Source organism: Apodemus sylvaticus, chromosome 2, assembly GCF_947179515.1.
Source record: "Apodemus sylvaticus chromosome 2, mApoSyl1.1, whole genome shotgun sequence".
NCBI classification, from domain to species: Eukaryota; Metazoa; Chordata; class Mammalia; order Rodentia; family Muridae; genus Apodemus; species Apodemus sylvaticus.
Window position 1 is genome coordinate 166,465,589 of NC_067473.1, and position 16,757 is coordinate 166,482,345.

A 16,757-nucleotide genomic window follows, 5' to 3' on the forward strand; every position below is an offset into this window, starting at 1 on the left:
ATATGAGTCAACAGATAGAAGCCAATAAAGAGGAAACAAAAAAAATCACTTAAAGAAATGCAGGAGAATTTGAGTCAACAGGCAGAAGTCATGAAAGAGGAAACACAAAAATCTATTAAGGAAATACAGGAAAACACAAACAAGTGAAGGAACTGAGCAAACCTGTCCAGGGTTTAAAAGCAGAAGTAGAAACAACTAAGAAATCACAAAGGGAGACAACTTTGGAGATAGAAAACCTTGGGAAGAAATCAGGGGCCATAGATGCAAATATCAACAAGCGAATACAAGAGAGAGAAGAATCTCAGATGCCAAAGATATCATAGAAACCATGGACTCAACAGTCAAAGAAAATGCAAAAAGCAAAAAGCTTGTAACCAAAAACATCCAGGAAATCCAGTACAAAATTAGAAGACCAAAACTAAGGATTCTAGGTATAGATGAGTATGAAGAATTACAACTTAAAGGGCCAGCAAATATCTTCAACAAAATTATGGAAGAAAACTTCCCAACCCTAAAGAGAGTTGTTCATGAATATACAAGAATCCTATAGAACTCCAAAAAGATTGGACCAGAACAGAAATACCTCCTGTCACATAATAATCAAAACCCCAAATGTACTAAACAAAGAAAGAATATTAAGAGCAGTAAGAGAAAAAGGACAAACCAAGATATTATATAACAAAAGCAAATTTACACAATAGCTTTCCACAAACCCAGCCCTACAAAGAATAATAAGTGGAAAACTTCAATACATAGAGGGAAACTATACCCTGGAAAAATCAAGATAGTAAACTTCTTTCATCAAAGGAAGTTTGCCACTCAAATATAAAAATAACCTCAAAAATAACAGGAAGCAATAGTCACTATTCCTTAATATCTTTTAACATCAATGGACTCAATTTTGCAATAAAAAGACATAGATTAACAGACTGGATTCATAAACAGGACCCTACATTTTGGTGCATACAGGAAACACATTGCAGTATCAAAGACAAACACTACCTCAGAGTAAAAGGCTGGAAAACAATTTTACAAGCAAACAGTCTTAGGAAACAAGCCGGAGTAGCCATTCTAATGTCAGATAAATTTGAATTTCAACCTAAAGTCATCAAAAGAGACACAGAAGGACACTTCTTACTGGTCAAGGGAAAAATGGACCAAGAACAACTCCCAATTCTGAACATCTATGCTCAAATTGCAAGGGCACTCTCATTTATTTAAGAAACTTTACTAAAGCTCAAAGCACACACTGCACCTAACACAATAATTGTGGTTGACTTCAACACTCCATTCACTTCAATGGACAGATCAGGAAACAGAAACTAAATAGGGACATAGTGAAACTAATTGAAGCATTGGACCAATTGGATTTATATATATAACATTTCAGCCTAAAGCAAAAGAATATATGTTTTTCTCAGCACCTCATAGCACCTTCTCCAAAATCAACCATATACTTGGTCACAAGACAGACCTCATAAATATAAGAAGATCGAACTAATCCCATGCTATCAGAACACTATAGAATAATAAGAGTGGTCTTTAACAGAAACAAAAACAACAGAAAGCCCACATACACATGGAGGCTGAACGATGCTCTACTCAATGACACCTTGGCCAAAGAAAAATAAAGAAAGAAATCAAAGACTTTTTATAGTTTAATGAAAATGAAGGCACAACATATCCAAATATATGGGAGACAATGAAAGCAGTGCTAAGAGGAAAATGCTTAGAGCCAAATAACCCTATTAAAAATGGGGTACAGAGCTAGACAAAGAATTTTCACCTGAATGAACTTTGAATGGCTGAGAAGCACGTTAAGAAATGTTCAGCATCATTAGTCATTAGGAAATACAAATCAAAACAACTCTGAGATTTCACCTCACCCCAGTCAGAATGGCTAAGATTAAAAACTCAGGATACAGCAGGTGATGGTGAGGATGTGGAGAAAGAGGAACACTCCTCCACTGCTGGAGGGAATGCAACTTGGTACAACCACTCTGGAAATCAGACTGGCAGTTCCTCAGAAAACTGGGCATGACACTTCTGGAGGACCCTGCTATACCACTCCTGGCCATATATCCAGAGGATTCCCTGGCATCCAATAAGGACACATGGTCCACTATGTTCATAGCTGCCTTATTTATAATAGTCAGAGGCTGGAATGAACCAAGATGTCCCTCAGTGGAAGAATAGAAACAGAAAATGTGGTATATTTACAGAATGGAATACTACTCAACAATTAAAAACAATGAATTCATGAAATTCTTAGGCAAATAGTTGCATCTGGAAAATATCATCCTAAGTGAGATAACCCAATCACAAAAGAACACATATGGAATGCAGTCACTGATAAATGGATATTAGCCCAGAAGCTCTGAATACCCAAGACACAATTCACCTATCAAATAATTCCCAAGAAGAAGAAAGGAGAGGTCCCTGGTCCTGGAAAGGCTTGATCCAGCATTGAAGGGGAGTACCAGGACAGAGAAATAGGAGGAGGTTGATTGGTGAACGGGCAGAGGGAAGAGGGCTTATTGGACTTATGAGGAGGGGGAACTGGGAAAGGGAAAATCATTTGGAATGTAAACAAGGAATATAGAAAATAATATTAAAAATTCATTTTTTCTTATTTTTAATACTTTTATTTTCTATATACTTTGTTTACATTCCAAATGATTTACCCTTTCCCAGATGCCCCCTCTCCATATGTCCCATAATCCTTCTTCTCTCCATCCATTCACCAATCACCTCCCTCCTTTTTCTCTGTCCTTATATTCCCTCCAATGCTTGATCAATCCTTTCCAGGATCAGGAGGCTCTCCATACTTCTTCATGGGAGTCATTTGTTGTGTGATTTGTGCCTTGGGTATTCAGAGATCCTGGGCTAATTAATATCCACTTATCAGAGATTGCATTCCATGTGTATTCTTTTGTGATTGGGTTGCCTCACTTAGGATGATATTTTCCAGATCAAACCATTTGCCTAAAAATTTTGTGAATTCATTGTTTCTAATTGCTGAGTAGTATTCCATTGTGCAAATATACCACATTTTCTGTATCCATTCCTCCTTTGAGGGACATCTGTGTTCTTTCTAGCTTCTGGCTATTATAAATAAGGCTGCTATGAACATAATGGAGCATGTGACTTTATTGCATGCTGGGGAATCCTTTGGGTATATGCCCAAGAGAGGTATAGCAGGGTCTTCCAGAAGTGTCATGTCCAGTTTTCTTAGGAACCGCCAGACTGATTCCCAAAGTGGTTGTACCATCTTACAGCCCCACCAGCAGTGGAGGAGTGTTCCTCTTTCTCCACATTCTCGCCAACACCTGCTCTCTTCTGAGTTTTTGACCTTAGCCATTCTGACTGGTGTAAGGTGAAATCACAGGGTTGTTTTGATTTGCATTTCCCTAATGACTAATGATGTTGATCACTTCTTAAGATGCCTCTCGGCCATTCGAATTTCTCCAGGTGAAAATTCTTTGTTTAGATCTGCACCCCATTTTTAATAGGGTTATTTGATTCCCTGGGGTCTAACTTCTTGAGTTCTTTGTATATATTGGATATTAGCCCTCTATCAGATGTAGGGTTGGGGAATATCCTTTCCCAATTTGTTGTTTGCCATTTTGTCCTTTTAACAGTGTCTTTTTCCTTACAGAAACTTTGTAATTTTATGAGGTCTCATTTGTCAATTCTTGATCTTAGAGCATAAGCTGTTGGTGTTCTGTTCAGGAACTTTTCCCCTGTGTCCATATCCTCAAGGGTTTCCCCCATTTTTTTTATTAATTTCAGTGCATATATATATATATATATATATATATATATATATATATATATGCACTGAACCATTCATGGTACAATGCTGACCTGCTCTGAAAGATATGATATAGAATAATTAGATGCTGTCGTATTGTAACTGGCCTTTATCACAAGGAAATCATGTTTGATATTGCAATCCAAATCAAAACTCAAGATTGAGGGAGGTCACAGGCCCTAGGTTGGAAATTCTTAAAATCACTCTTCTAAGAGGTCAGGAGTTGTATTTTAAATTTTTATAGTTATGCCCTAGACCTGGGATGACCTCAACCTCCATTCGAGAAGCTTCTTTCACAGTGGGAAGAATTTGGTATAGGCAGAATCTGTCAAAGTGGTGAAGAGAAGAGAATACGGGACAGGCAGTGGTGGCACACGCCTTTGATCCCAGCACTCGGTAGGCAGAGGCAGGTGGATTTCTGAGTTCGAGGCCAGCCTGGTCTACAAAGTGAGTTCCAGGACAGCCAGGGCTACACAGAGAAAAACCTGAACAAGAGAGAGAGAGAGAGAGAGAGAGAGAGAGAGAGAGAGAGAGAGAGAGAGAGAGATGAGAATATGTGTTCAGCCTTAAAGGAGACATCTATATCAACTTCTTCCCCTCTGTACCACCAGCAACACTCACTGAACACTAGACAGAAGGACAGAGAAAGAATGTAAGATGTAGATAAGGAAAAGCTCTGTGAAATGCAGCCTTCTGGACAAGATGATTTCTGCAATAATGGGGATGGGCCCTTTACATCATATGAAATTACTATTGTTAGTTGACTACTACTGGAAAGGGGATATTCATTACTTTTTGAGGGTGTGATCACTGGTGTGTGTCCTACCTCCAGTGAATCACCTACAAGCATGCACCTAATAGTTAGCTGGGCACATGTTAGAAATGATGCAGATGAAGCTTCTGGGGTGGTGTGGAGATGACATGATCTTATTTTATGACTGTGAGATTCTCAAAAAATAGTATTAATAAAGATAATCAGTGAACAGTTTTCTATCAGATTATAAATAAACATAAACTTGGAGTTTACATAACACAACATGTTGAAATGGAAGTTAGGCATACATACATATGTATATGTAAACATGCTCTTATATTTATAAGTAATCAACAAGTATATAAGCTAATGACAGTAAAAACATGTCAAGTAAATATATGAGAGACTCACATTCATTGAATCTGTCATGATGATTCCTTGACTTCACACCATCTAAACTGGTTGTCTTTCTAGTGCACTGGACATTTTAGAACACACACTCCTGAGATGTATGCAGTACTAAGCTATTCTTGGTCAGCTCCCAAACCATACATTTTCTTCTGTAACACTTGCTCAGACACTCTTATGAAGTTTTCGTTACCACTGAGCTCCATAGTAAATGAGGAAAGCCATGTGAAACAAGAAAAAAGTTTTGCACACAATCCTTCTGATTCTCACAACAGTGTTAGACTCTAAAAATATCTGGAAACTTACAGTTTAGATGGGCCATTGTCAATCCATGCCCATTCCTGTTTTTTATTATCATATGACAATCCAATCCAGTAAGCGTCTGGAGTAATTTGGATCCGAAGGAACTTCTGTAAGGAAAAAACACACCTTATGAGGAAATTTCCATAGGTTTGATGAGAGGAGATTAAAACAATCAGGAAAAGTTTCCAGCATTCCTCTGTCATTCTCTTCTGTCTTGTCCACTCACTGCTCAGTCCCACCATGTTCATTTTCTAAAGTGACTTCCTATTAATAGCACACTTAAATCAAAACTAACATCAAGTCAATAAGGTATTTAAAATAAATCTTCAGATGTCCTGAAATACTGGGTCCATGAAATTATTTGTGACTGTGTCTCATAGACAAAGATTCACTATGTAAGCACATCTGTTCTTGAAATCACAATCTTCCTGCTTAAGGCCCATAAAAAACATGGGCAGCTAAACAATTTCTGATGCTCTATAAAATTATTCAAATGTGCATTAATGAATACTATGGAAGTGTATGGAAAATAATTTCCTGTCTTCAAAGAAATGTCATAAGGATGAAAAGTGCTATGTGGCATGATGTGCATTGAACTCCATGCTCCAGAGAGAAATTTTCCTGTTTCCAATCCAGAAGTGACAGAACTGAGAAGGTGGAAAGATATTTGGAAATAAATAGAGTATCTTACACATGACATTTGAATGGTACGATGTCTAAGTGACTGCTTATATTTTAAAATATGGGTGGGCTTAAATTTAATTATGTTGATTGTATCTGTGTGTTTGTGTGTCTCTCTGTGTGCACATGCCCTTGTTTGGGTTGGTATAGAATTACTTTTTTTCCTGTTTTTGTGGATGTAGTTTTCCTCCTTGAATTAGAGTTTTCCTTCTAATATTTTCTATAGGGCTGGATTTGAGGCTAGATATTCTTTGAATTTGGGTTTGTGTTGAAGTATCTTCTCCATCTATGGCGGTTGTGAATTTTGCTGAGTATTGTAGTCTGTTAGCATCTGCTACTTTAGAGGTTGCAATATATCTGTCTAGGCCCTTCTAATTCTTACTGTCTCTTTTACGAAGATGGGTGTAATTCTGATGTCTGCCTTTGCGAATTACCTGCCCCTTTTCCTTTGCTGCTTTTAGTAGTTTTTCTTTTTTCTGTATATTTTGTATTATGATCATTATGTGGCAGGAGAATTTTCTTTTCTTATTCAGTCTAACTTGTGTTATATAATCTTCATTTATGTTCACAGGCATGTCTTTCTTTAGGTTAGAAAAGTTTTCTAATATGATTTTGTTGAAAATATGTTTGGGTTTGGAGCTGGAACTCATCAAGTTCTTCTATTCCTAATATTTTTTTTTGTTAGGCCTTTTCATCATATCCTAGATTTCCTAGATGTTTTGTGTAAGGATATTTTTAGATTTAACATTTTCTTTCAAACATCTCCTGCCACAGCACATCATCTCCAAGTAGCACTGAAAGCCAGGTATCCATCCAACCGTGTGGAGGAGACAGCTAGCATAGTCTGCACCCAGAGTTGATTGGGGCCTCAGAGCTACATACCCAAATAAAACTACAAAAGAGTGGGTCTCACAGAAGTACTTACATACTGGTATACACAGAGAGAATGTGTCTCCCAGGAGCACAGAGAAGACACTGTCAGCGATAGCAATAGCAGCTAATACTAGAGATAACCAAATGGCCAAAGGCAAATGCAAGAACATCATCAACAAAAAACCATGGCAATATGGCTCCATCTGAACCAAGTTCTCCAGCAACAGCAAGTTCTGGATATCTCAACACACCAGAAAAGCAAGACCTGGATTTAAAAATCACACCTCAAGATGCTGTTAGGGGATTTCAAGGACATTAATAACTCCCTTAAAGAAATTTAAGAGAGCATGAGTCAACAGGTAGATGACCTTCAAAAGGAAACACAAGAATCACTTAAGGAAATACAGGAGAACATGGTTCAACAGGTAGAAGCCCATAAAGAGGAAGCACAAAAATCTCTTAAAGAAATAAAGGAAAAGATCAACAACAGAATACAAGAGATAGAAGAATCTTGGGTGCTGAAGATACCATAGAAAACATTGACTCATCAGTCAAAGAAAATACAAAATGCAAAAAGCGTGTAACCCCAAAATATCTAGGAAATCCAGGACACAATGAGAAGATGAAACCTAAGGGTAATAGATATAGAAGAGAGTTAAGATTTACAACTTACAGGGCCAGTAAATATCTTCAACAAAATTATAGAAGAAAACTTCCCTAACTTCAAAATATAGATGCCCATGATCATACAAAAAGCCTACAGAACTCCAAACAGACTGGATCAGACCACAAATATCTCCTGTCACATAATAATCAAAACATCAAATGTACTAAACAAAGAAAGAATATTAAAAACAGTAAGAGAGAGTACTTAAGCCAAGTAACATATAAAGGAAGACCAATCCAAATTACTGCAGACTTCTCACCAGAGACCATGAAAGCTAGAAGATCTTGGGCAGAGTGGAAGACAGGATGGCTTTGTGAATGAAAGGAAATGTGCAACTGATTGGGAGGTAGGAGGCATCTCCAGAAAGAGACAGAGACCTGGGATAGGGGAATCCCAAACAATTAATGGGTGTACCTCTTAGTGTGACTTACAGCGTTGGGCCTTATGAAGCCTTGGGAGACTATCTCCTGTGGCTTGGCAGGAGATTGAGTAGAGCTATTGAGCCAATAAGACTCCTACTAGACATTCAACCCCAAATTTATCCTGTCTATGAGAAATGCAGAGATTTTGGATAAAGCAGAGACTAGGGGAACAGTCAACCAAAAACCCACCAAATTTAAGGCTCCTCCCATGGCCAAGCACCAATCCCTGACTCCATTGATGATGCTCTGTTATGCTTTTAGTCAGGAGTCTAGAATGGCTGTCCTCTGAGAGTTTCCACCATCAGATAACTCAGACAGGTATAGACACTCACAGCCAAACACTGGATGGATCTTCAGGACTCTTATGGAATAATAGAAGAAAGGATTGTTGTCCTACATCAGATAGAGGGCTAATATCCAATATATATAAAGAACTCAAGAAGTTAGACTCCAGAAAACCGAACAACCCTATTAAAAATGGGGTACAGAGTTAAACAAAGAATTCTCACCTGAAGAACTTCGGATGGCGGAGAAGCATCTTAAAAAATGCTCAACTTCATTAGTCATTAGGGAAATGCAAATCAAAACAACCCTAAGATTTCATCTTACACCAGTCAGAATGGCTAAGATTAAAAATACAGGAGACAGCAGGTGTTGGAGAGGGTGTGGAGAAAGAGGAACACTCCTCCACTGCTGGTGGGACTGCAAATTGGTACAACCACTCTGGAAATCAGTCTGGCGGTTTCTCCGAAAACTGGGCACCTCACTTCCAGAAGACCCTGCTATAGCACTCCTGGGCAGATATCCAGAGGATTCCCCACCATGTAATAAGGATACGTGCTCTACTATGTTCATAGCAGCCCTATTTATAATTGCCAGATGCTGGAAAGAACCCAGGTATCCCTCAACAGAAGAGTGGATGCAAAAAATGTGGTATATCTACACAATGGAGTACTATTCAGCCATTAGAAACAATGAATTCATGAAATTCTTAGGCAAATGGATGGAGCTAGAGAACATCATACTAAGTGAGGTAACCCAGACTCAAAAGGTGAATCATGGTATGCACTCACTAATAAGTGGTTATTAACCTAGAAAACTGGAATACCCAAAACATAATCCACACATCAAATGAGATACAAGAAGAAAGGAGGAGTGGCCCCTGGTTCTGGAAAGACTCATTGAAACAGTATTCGGCAAAACCAGAACGGGGAAGTGGGAAGGGGTGGGTGGGAGGACAGGGGAAGAGAAGGGGGCTTACGGGACTTTCGGGGAGTGGGGAGTCTAGAAAAGGGGAAATCATTTGAAATGTAAATAAATTATATCGAATAAAAAAATTAAAAAAAAAAAAAAGAGGATAGGAACTCCACAGGAAGACCAAGCGAATTAACCAACCTGGAAGCTTGGGGCTTTCAGAAACTGAACCACTAACAAAAGAACATACATTGACTGAACCTAGGCCTCTCCTCACATATGTAGCAGATGTCCACCTTGGTCTTCATGTGGGGTCCAAATGAAGGGATCAGGGCCAATCCCAAAAGTTGTTGCAGTATGTGGAATATGTTCTTCTAGTTGTACTACCTTCTCTGACCACAGTGAGAAAGGATGCACCTAGACTCAAGAAAACCTGATATGTCAGGGTGGAGGGATATCCATGGGAGCCCCCACCTTCTCAATGGGGAAGGACAGGATATGGGGGGGGGATTGCTGGAGAGATTGACCAGGAGGGGTTATTGACTAGAATATAAAGTTAATAGGTAAAATAATAACAATACTAGTAATAATAATTTTAATGATGTTTACTGTATCAAATGGATAATTATACTATTATGTGACATTAAAACCCTTTTAAGTTATTTTTAAACATATATTAAATTGATGTATAAATATTCTACCATGTTATAAGTGAGCAAGGTTTCAAATATTGTGAAATCATTTCTCTTGGAAAAAACCTTTGTATTTTAAGAGATTTCATTAGTAATAATGTAAACATAATATGTCAGAATCTTGGAAACTTTGTTTTCTTTTAAATATTCATTTCTAAAGATGGGATTCATTTTTTTACAAAACATAAAATTACTATTCAGTAAAAATTATAGACAGTTTTTGTGAAAATCGCAAGGGGGTTAACTGGTTAAACCATAAGTTTGCATGATTCTTATATTATTTCCATTCTGCAGACAGGTGTAGAGTTCAACTCTTGTCCCTGTTGTCACCTGATTATTGATCTCAGGCAGCTGCACTTCCCAGTTCCGAAGAGTAAACCCTATACAATGGACTCTGGAGATTTAGTTCTCACTCTATAGAAATAAATGTCGTTCACAGGATGTGCTCTAACAAAGGGTGGTGGCACTATGTGAAGAGCAGGAGTAAGCCACCTGAGATACTCTTACTGCACAATTTGTTTCACATTAAAGGAAAACTATGTACAAATAAACGTAAAGGTCTCTCTTTAAAAAACTGGAGAGAGTATGTCATTATTGAAGGGCTAGAGTCAGAGTCTAAGAGAATAAGTGAATATGTAAGAGTTGGTGGTACCAGTTCATCTTCATCATCTATCCTCAAAAGAGATAAGCTGCAATTCTGGCAGATCTGTTTACATCCATTCCAGCGTTTGTTGCCCATGATGAAATAATAACATTTTATGCCATTGCAGAACCAGTATCCATCCACACGTTTGCCTACAACAGAGAAGGTAAATGTTTAAACTTCACATTTTCTGGTATTCTGTTATCTGAACATCTGAACAATGTATTGATTAAACCTGTGTTAAAAAAATAAAATCTCACAGTTCTCATAAATTGAGATTCTATAATGCCCAGAGACCCCTGTACACCTACAATCTACACAACACTGTTGATAACAGTATAGATATAGAAATATTTTATGTCCATCATGAATGAGTCAGTAGAGGAAATGTAGCACATAGACACAAAAGAATACTATTTAGCCTTTAAAGGGAAATGAATTACCAGTGCATGATTATGTCTGCCTATAACCAGAGCACTCCAAAGAATAAGGTTTTGGTGATTTTTTGTATGGTTCTCTTAGTTTCTACTTGATTGATTTCACCCCTGATTTTGATGATTTCCTGTCTTCTACTCCTCCTGGGTGAATTCACTTCTTTTTGCTCCAGGGCTTTCAGGTGTGTCATTAAGCTGCTAGTGTAGCTCTCTCCATTTTCTTTTTGGAGGCACTCAGGGCTATGATTCTCCTCTTAGCACTATTTCATTGTGTCCCATAGATTTGGGTATGTTGTGTCTTCATTTTCATTAAATTCTAAAAAGTCTTTGATTCTTTCTTTATTTCTTCCTTGACCAAGGTATCATTGAATAGAATATTGTTCAGTTTCCACATGTATATAGGTTTTCTGTTCTCAGGAAATGAGCCGAAGTAGCCATTCTAATATCAGATAAAATTGACTTTCAACCCAAAGTCATCAAAAGAGACACTGAGGGACACTACTTGCTGGTCAAAGAAAAACACACCAAGAAGAACTCTCAATCTTGAACATCTATGCTCCAAATGCAAATGCACCCTCATTCATAAAAGAAACTTTACTAAACCTCAAAGCACACATTGCACCTAACACAATAATTGTGGGTGACTTCAAACTGCAGTTTCCTCAATGGACCAATTAGGAAAACAGAAACTAAACAGGGACACAGTGAAACTAATTGAAGCTTTGGACCAATTAGAGTTAACAGATATATAATATATATAGAACATTTCACCCTAAAGCAAAAGAATATACCTTTTTCTCAGCACCTCATGGCACCTTCTCCAAAACTGACCATATAAATGGACACAAGACAGACCTCAACAAATATAAGAAGATCGAAATAATCCCATGCCTCCTATCAGATCACTATGGAGTAAAAGTGGTCTTCAATAGCAACAAAAACAACAGAAAGTCCACATACACATGGAAACTGAACAATACTCAATGAAGAAGCTATTTTAAAATAATAACCAAAACCTTCTTCATGAGTCTGGAATACTTTAACAATATTTTTGGACCCTTTTTCTTTTCCTGTCCAATATTTTATAATGTAGCAGTTTCAATGATAATAGTCCTTGCATAATGAGGATCATTACCCTCTACTAACACAGCACAGTGAGATTATATACAAGAGCTTTATTTAACTCTACATCTTGAAGAAAATATTTAATGACAATTGATAAACTGTGTCAGTTAAAGATGACTAGTCAGAAAGAAAGAAATGTAAAAAAGGTTCCTTGTGACTCTTGATGTTTCCATCTTTCCAGTCTAATTCACTTTGTCACTGACAGAGTTACAATGTGTGCACAGCATGGTAAGGCCCCCATGTCTGCTCCAGGAAGGGTTCCTTTGTAAAAAACAGACCATCTCTCTCAAAACGAGTCAGATGGAAAAGAGAGAGAGAGAGAGAGAGAGAGAGAGAGAGAGAGAGAGAGAGAGAGAGAGAGAGAGAGAAAGTGAGAGAGAAAGTGAGAGAGAGAGGTAGAGAAAGTGAGAGAGGGAGAGAAAGTGAGAGAGAGAGGGAGAGAGAGAGAAAGAATAATTTTTCTGACTGAATCCATGTAAATGTTAATTTTGGAGTAAGTATTTGTTCATTTTGGAGTAAGTATTTGATAGATGCACTCTTACTAAGAGCTACCACGTTCTGTCTGCAACAAAGTTAGAGATTCAGATTTTCCAATAAAGCAGAAGGACCTGAATTCTTGGGGGTGCTGACCTGTGATTCAGTCTTCTGGGATCAGTATGAGCAAGAAAGGTCCCTGAGTTCTCTCAACTATAAGAGTCTCCTAGTCCAAACAGTGATTTCCAGACTTCTAGGATCTGAGACGAATTAAAGAAACCCCATACCATTAACTCACACATCAAAAGCATCATAAAGTGATACTTGACTTCAAAGCTTTGGGAAGAAAAAAAACAATAGAAAATAATGGAATTCTTTTTACAAGATCCCCTCTGTACCTCTGTTCTGTGAGCAATTTAAAGCAATCTTGGTTTCCCCATGGCATTTGTTCTGTTGTATTTTGAGGGTGTCCAGAAAATTTTTGTAGGAATCACATTCTATAGACTTATTTGTCAACATCTCTTCCTTTAAATAGCTTTCATTTTTCATGGTGCTGTAGTTATGGTGGAGGATGTTTAGAGCGTCCTTCAGTTCACGTTTTTCTTGACTATGCTGATAAACTAAAATTAGTAGCAGACATAATATCAAAAATGCTCATAAGGAGTACATATTGAAATTTAATATTAGAGAAAAATCTTCATGTTGACAACCAATACATGTCATTACTTGAGGTCCTACTTTAACAGTTGTAAATCAACACTTCAATTAACTCACCACAGAAACAGTAACAGCATTTTTCTCTATAGGTAAGTTGAATATAAAGTAAATAGTATAGCTAAATAAAATTATGGTATAATATTCTTTATGGTGGAAGTAACTTCAAATTATCTATTTTTATATTTACAAATAAATACCTTAGTAAAATATTTAGTGAATACTTAACCCACAATGAAAATTTGAAGTAAAAATGTTAAGAAATGGTACAATTATTATTGGAGCATATGGAAAGCAAAATATCCCAATATATAACTATGTTTAAGCATAACCTGGAACTGATTTTCTGTATATATGTGAAGGAATCCAATATAGTTTAAATTTTCATGTCTCTGTACAGATGTAGTCTCTTTACTTAACCATGACCTCAATATACAGTGAGGCAAATGACAAGAAGATCATTTCTTTTACACAACTTTTCATCTCAGAATATTTACCTAAGATTCACAATTACCTTAGCTCAAAAATCAGACTACCAACTCCTTAGAAGGAACATGACCAAGATATAGAAAGGACAAGGCAGCTCCCAACAGTCCCAGAGTGTACAGATTAGTTATATAAGAGAAGATGACATTGTAATATGTCAGGCAAAATTATGAATGTCAAGAGATTTTGATTCATCCCCCTGATTATAGGCAGGACAATGGACAGAGTATAATAAGTGTATAATTAGTGTCTAAAATTATTCCTTAGATATAACGTCAAAGAAGATGTATCCCAGTTACTCACTGTGTGTTGCTAATACTGCCACAGTTACCATCAGAATGGAACAGAAGATTCCAAGAGGTATCACAATAACATGCCAGGAGAGTGAACACTCTTAAATCAGCAAAACAAAGCAAGAAAATCATCACTAGAAAAGAACACATCTCAATACTGATTATATTTTGTATAGCATCAAACAAAGGGATATTTATCTCTATACTATTTACAGAAGTTCATGCTACAATCTGGCTGAAAACATGCTTTCAAAATTGTAGATTTCTGCCTAAAATGAATCCACAGTAGAAGTCCTAACTGTGTGAAGTTTCACGGGAATTTTTAAGTTATTTCAGTCTTGGCATTATATTCTGAATCCTACCCACTCTGCCTAGAAGGAGGTAGATGGCAGGCATGTGCCCATACCCAGTTCTACAGAATACAAAATGCATTCTTCAGATATCACTGGAGGCACAGACACATTCCAAGTACATGACCCCAAATCGAGGCATTCAGTTCACCACGAAAGCATAACTGAGGATAAAGAGGAAGGAAAGAGAGATTGATGCTTTTGATTACTCTTAGGGAACTGTGGCTGTTCTAGATCTGACCTGTATCCAACCTCATCCTTAAAGGGGCCTGAAAGTCAACTCTCTGTCTTTGTAAGATCTATTTTTCTCTACACAATAATAAGTATATGTGAGGTATTCACAATGGGAAAGTTAAGCTTCTGATTATCACTATATCAAATAAAATAAGGTTCTCATTTTGGAGTTCAATTCTGATAGTGTGAGCAGAATGAGCAGAAACAAAGAAGAGAAAATTGAGACTTTTCTCAGTCATTTTCATTAACAAATTTAATTATTCTTTGAAATTTTTGGAAACCACTGTTTGGATTACATATTCTCATATCTACTACCCTCACTCATCCTTTCTCTTCCTTTGCAACTTTCTTCCCAGGAAGAAACTTCCTCTTCTGATGAAAAATATTACTGCCTTGTTTCATTAGATGTGGGAAATATTTAAAACAAAACACTTTTTACAAGAGTGAAAGTATTGTTTCTAGTGCACACTTTCTATTTCCTTAAGATTTTATTCTCTAGAATATTTGGTATTATTTCAGGTTATTTTTTATGTTACTTTTAAAATTTTCAGAATTCTTGACTAGACTAAATATAAACCTCATAATGGTTTGTCAAATTTGACATAATGTCAAACTTTTGCTTCTCCATTCACAAGAACTTCTTATTTATAGACTCCAATTGTTCTGACCATCTAATTTTTTCAGTTATAAGCTACCAACTACAAGAAGAATTAGGGTTATATTTTTCTTTTACTTTTAAAATTGATTATTCTATCTTTTAAACTTCCTTTACAAAAATTTTGTATATTACTACTCTCTTAATATTTTGTTATCTCCCTCACATTCTTTTACACCACCAAGCCCAGGTGAAATAGAAGGTTATAAAGAAAGTCAATAGGCATTGTTTTCAAAAGCTAAAAGTTACAATGCATAGAAGCAGGTGAATTTAGTCACTTAAAACCCTTACCTCTCTGGTTAGCTTCTCTGGGCTCTTGAGTCTCATCTGGCTTCACTTGGTTCTGTAACCCTGAAGATTTATGAAATCTCAAAGTTGAGTAAGTGACCTCCTGCTCACTCATCTTGGAAATATGTGAAGTACACTCTCTGTTAAAATGTGGCCTTGAGTGATTTCTAAAGAAAAAGTTGAAATGTCGATCTTTAGGAAGGTACCCAGCTCAGGTACTATGGTAGGGTAGGAGGGGGTAAGGTCTGTTTAACTCCTTTAAGAATCCCAACATCATAATATGGACTGTCCCTGGTTTCTCTTACTGGTGAGACTTTTTTGCAGATTTTGTTAAAACGGTTCGTACTTCTAATGGTCACAGCAATCATTATTAAGAAATATGTAAAAAACTCAAAATATATTAATAAGTCATCATGGTATTGACAGACCATTTGTTCAAAATATTCAATATATAAAACTATTAAGTAAAATTAGTACCACTGAAAAACTTTTAAACAATCTGTTCAGATAAAGATTCAAAGCTTTCTTAATGTTTAAAATATTGTTTTAAAATTATTTACACCTTTTGATAAACATATCACTACAAAAATGTTATTGCAGAATTTTCAGGTATACATTTCTCTCAGAGTTTCCCAGACACTACCTTCAAAATAGTACCTGAAAGTTGATACTGCAGGTGATCCAAGACATATAAATATATCTTAGGTTTAAGCCCTGAACAGCTGAGATGTTGACCCTCTCCACTCAGCCACAGTCTACACTTTTGTCTCCATAGTTGGGTCTGGTAAATGGTTTCAATTGCAAAAGATCCTTCTGAGTGGGGTAATCCAGACCCAGAAAGACAAATGCCCCATGTTCTCTCTATTCTGAGGCCCCTGTTGCAAAGTTTTCAGAAATGTTATGTAACCTGGAGTAACTTCAGCAATCAGGAAAGTAGAAAGGGTCACTACAGGGGTGGGGTGTGGGAGCAACAGAAAGGCATAGAGAATACAATATGATGTTTTAATCTCAATTTATTCCATACAAAATCCCATCACTTACAATATATTCACACAAGATGTTCCCAGTGGAGGCCATATGAAAAATAAATTTTGTAATTTTTCAGCACACATGAGCTAATGCCCATGAAGGATACAATCTGATAATAGATATCAATGTAGTAGTAAATAGTGAATATTTGTAACTGATCTTACCATTACATTAATAACTGAGCTGATAGCCAGGACATAATAAAGACAAGCTCCACATGTGAT

The 16,757-nt window shown here is 36.7% G+C and overlaps 1 protein-coding gene across 24 annotated transcripts in view; it reads right to left on the reverse strand.

Annotated features, from left to right (window-relative positions):
• LOC127679301 (killer cell lectin-like receptor 5) overlaps nucleotides 1-16,757 on the reverse strand; it is a 403,713-nt gene that overhangs the window by 167,643 nt on the left and 219,313 nt on the right. For 20 of the 24 annotated variants that reach the window (XM_052175050.1, XM_052175035.1, XM_052175037.1 and 17 more), the window contains 5 exons: nucleotides 15,508-15,671; nucleotides 13,988-14,077; nucleotides 12,883-13,104; nucleotides 10,461-10,603; nucleotides 5,283-5,386 (listed from right to left, as the gene is read on the reverse strand). The exons of 2 other annotated variants lie outside the window; for them this stretch is intronic. In XM_052175050.1, the coding sequence (XP_052031010.1) occupies nucleotides 5,283-5,386; nucleotides 10,461-10,603; nucleotides 12,883-13,104; nucleotides 13,988-14,077; nucleotides 15,508-15,671 (723 nt within the window). Of the gene's footprint in view, nucleotides 1-5,282; nucleotides 5,387-10,460; nucleotides 10,604-12,882; nucleotides 13,105-13,987; nucleotides 14,078-15,507; nucleotides 15,672-16,161; nucleotides 16,254-16,757 lie in introns of those variants that run through there. 2 more of the 24 variants (XM_052175059.1, XM_052175069.1) reach the window with 2 other exon arrangements.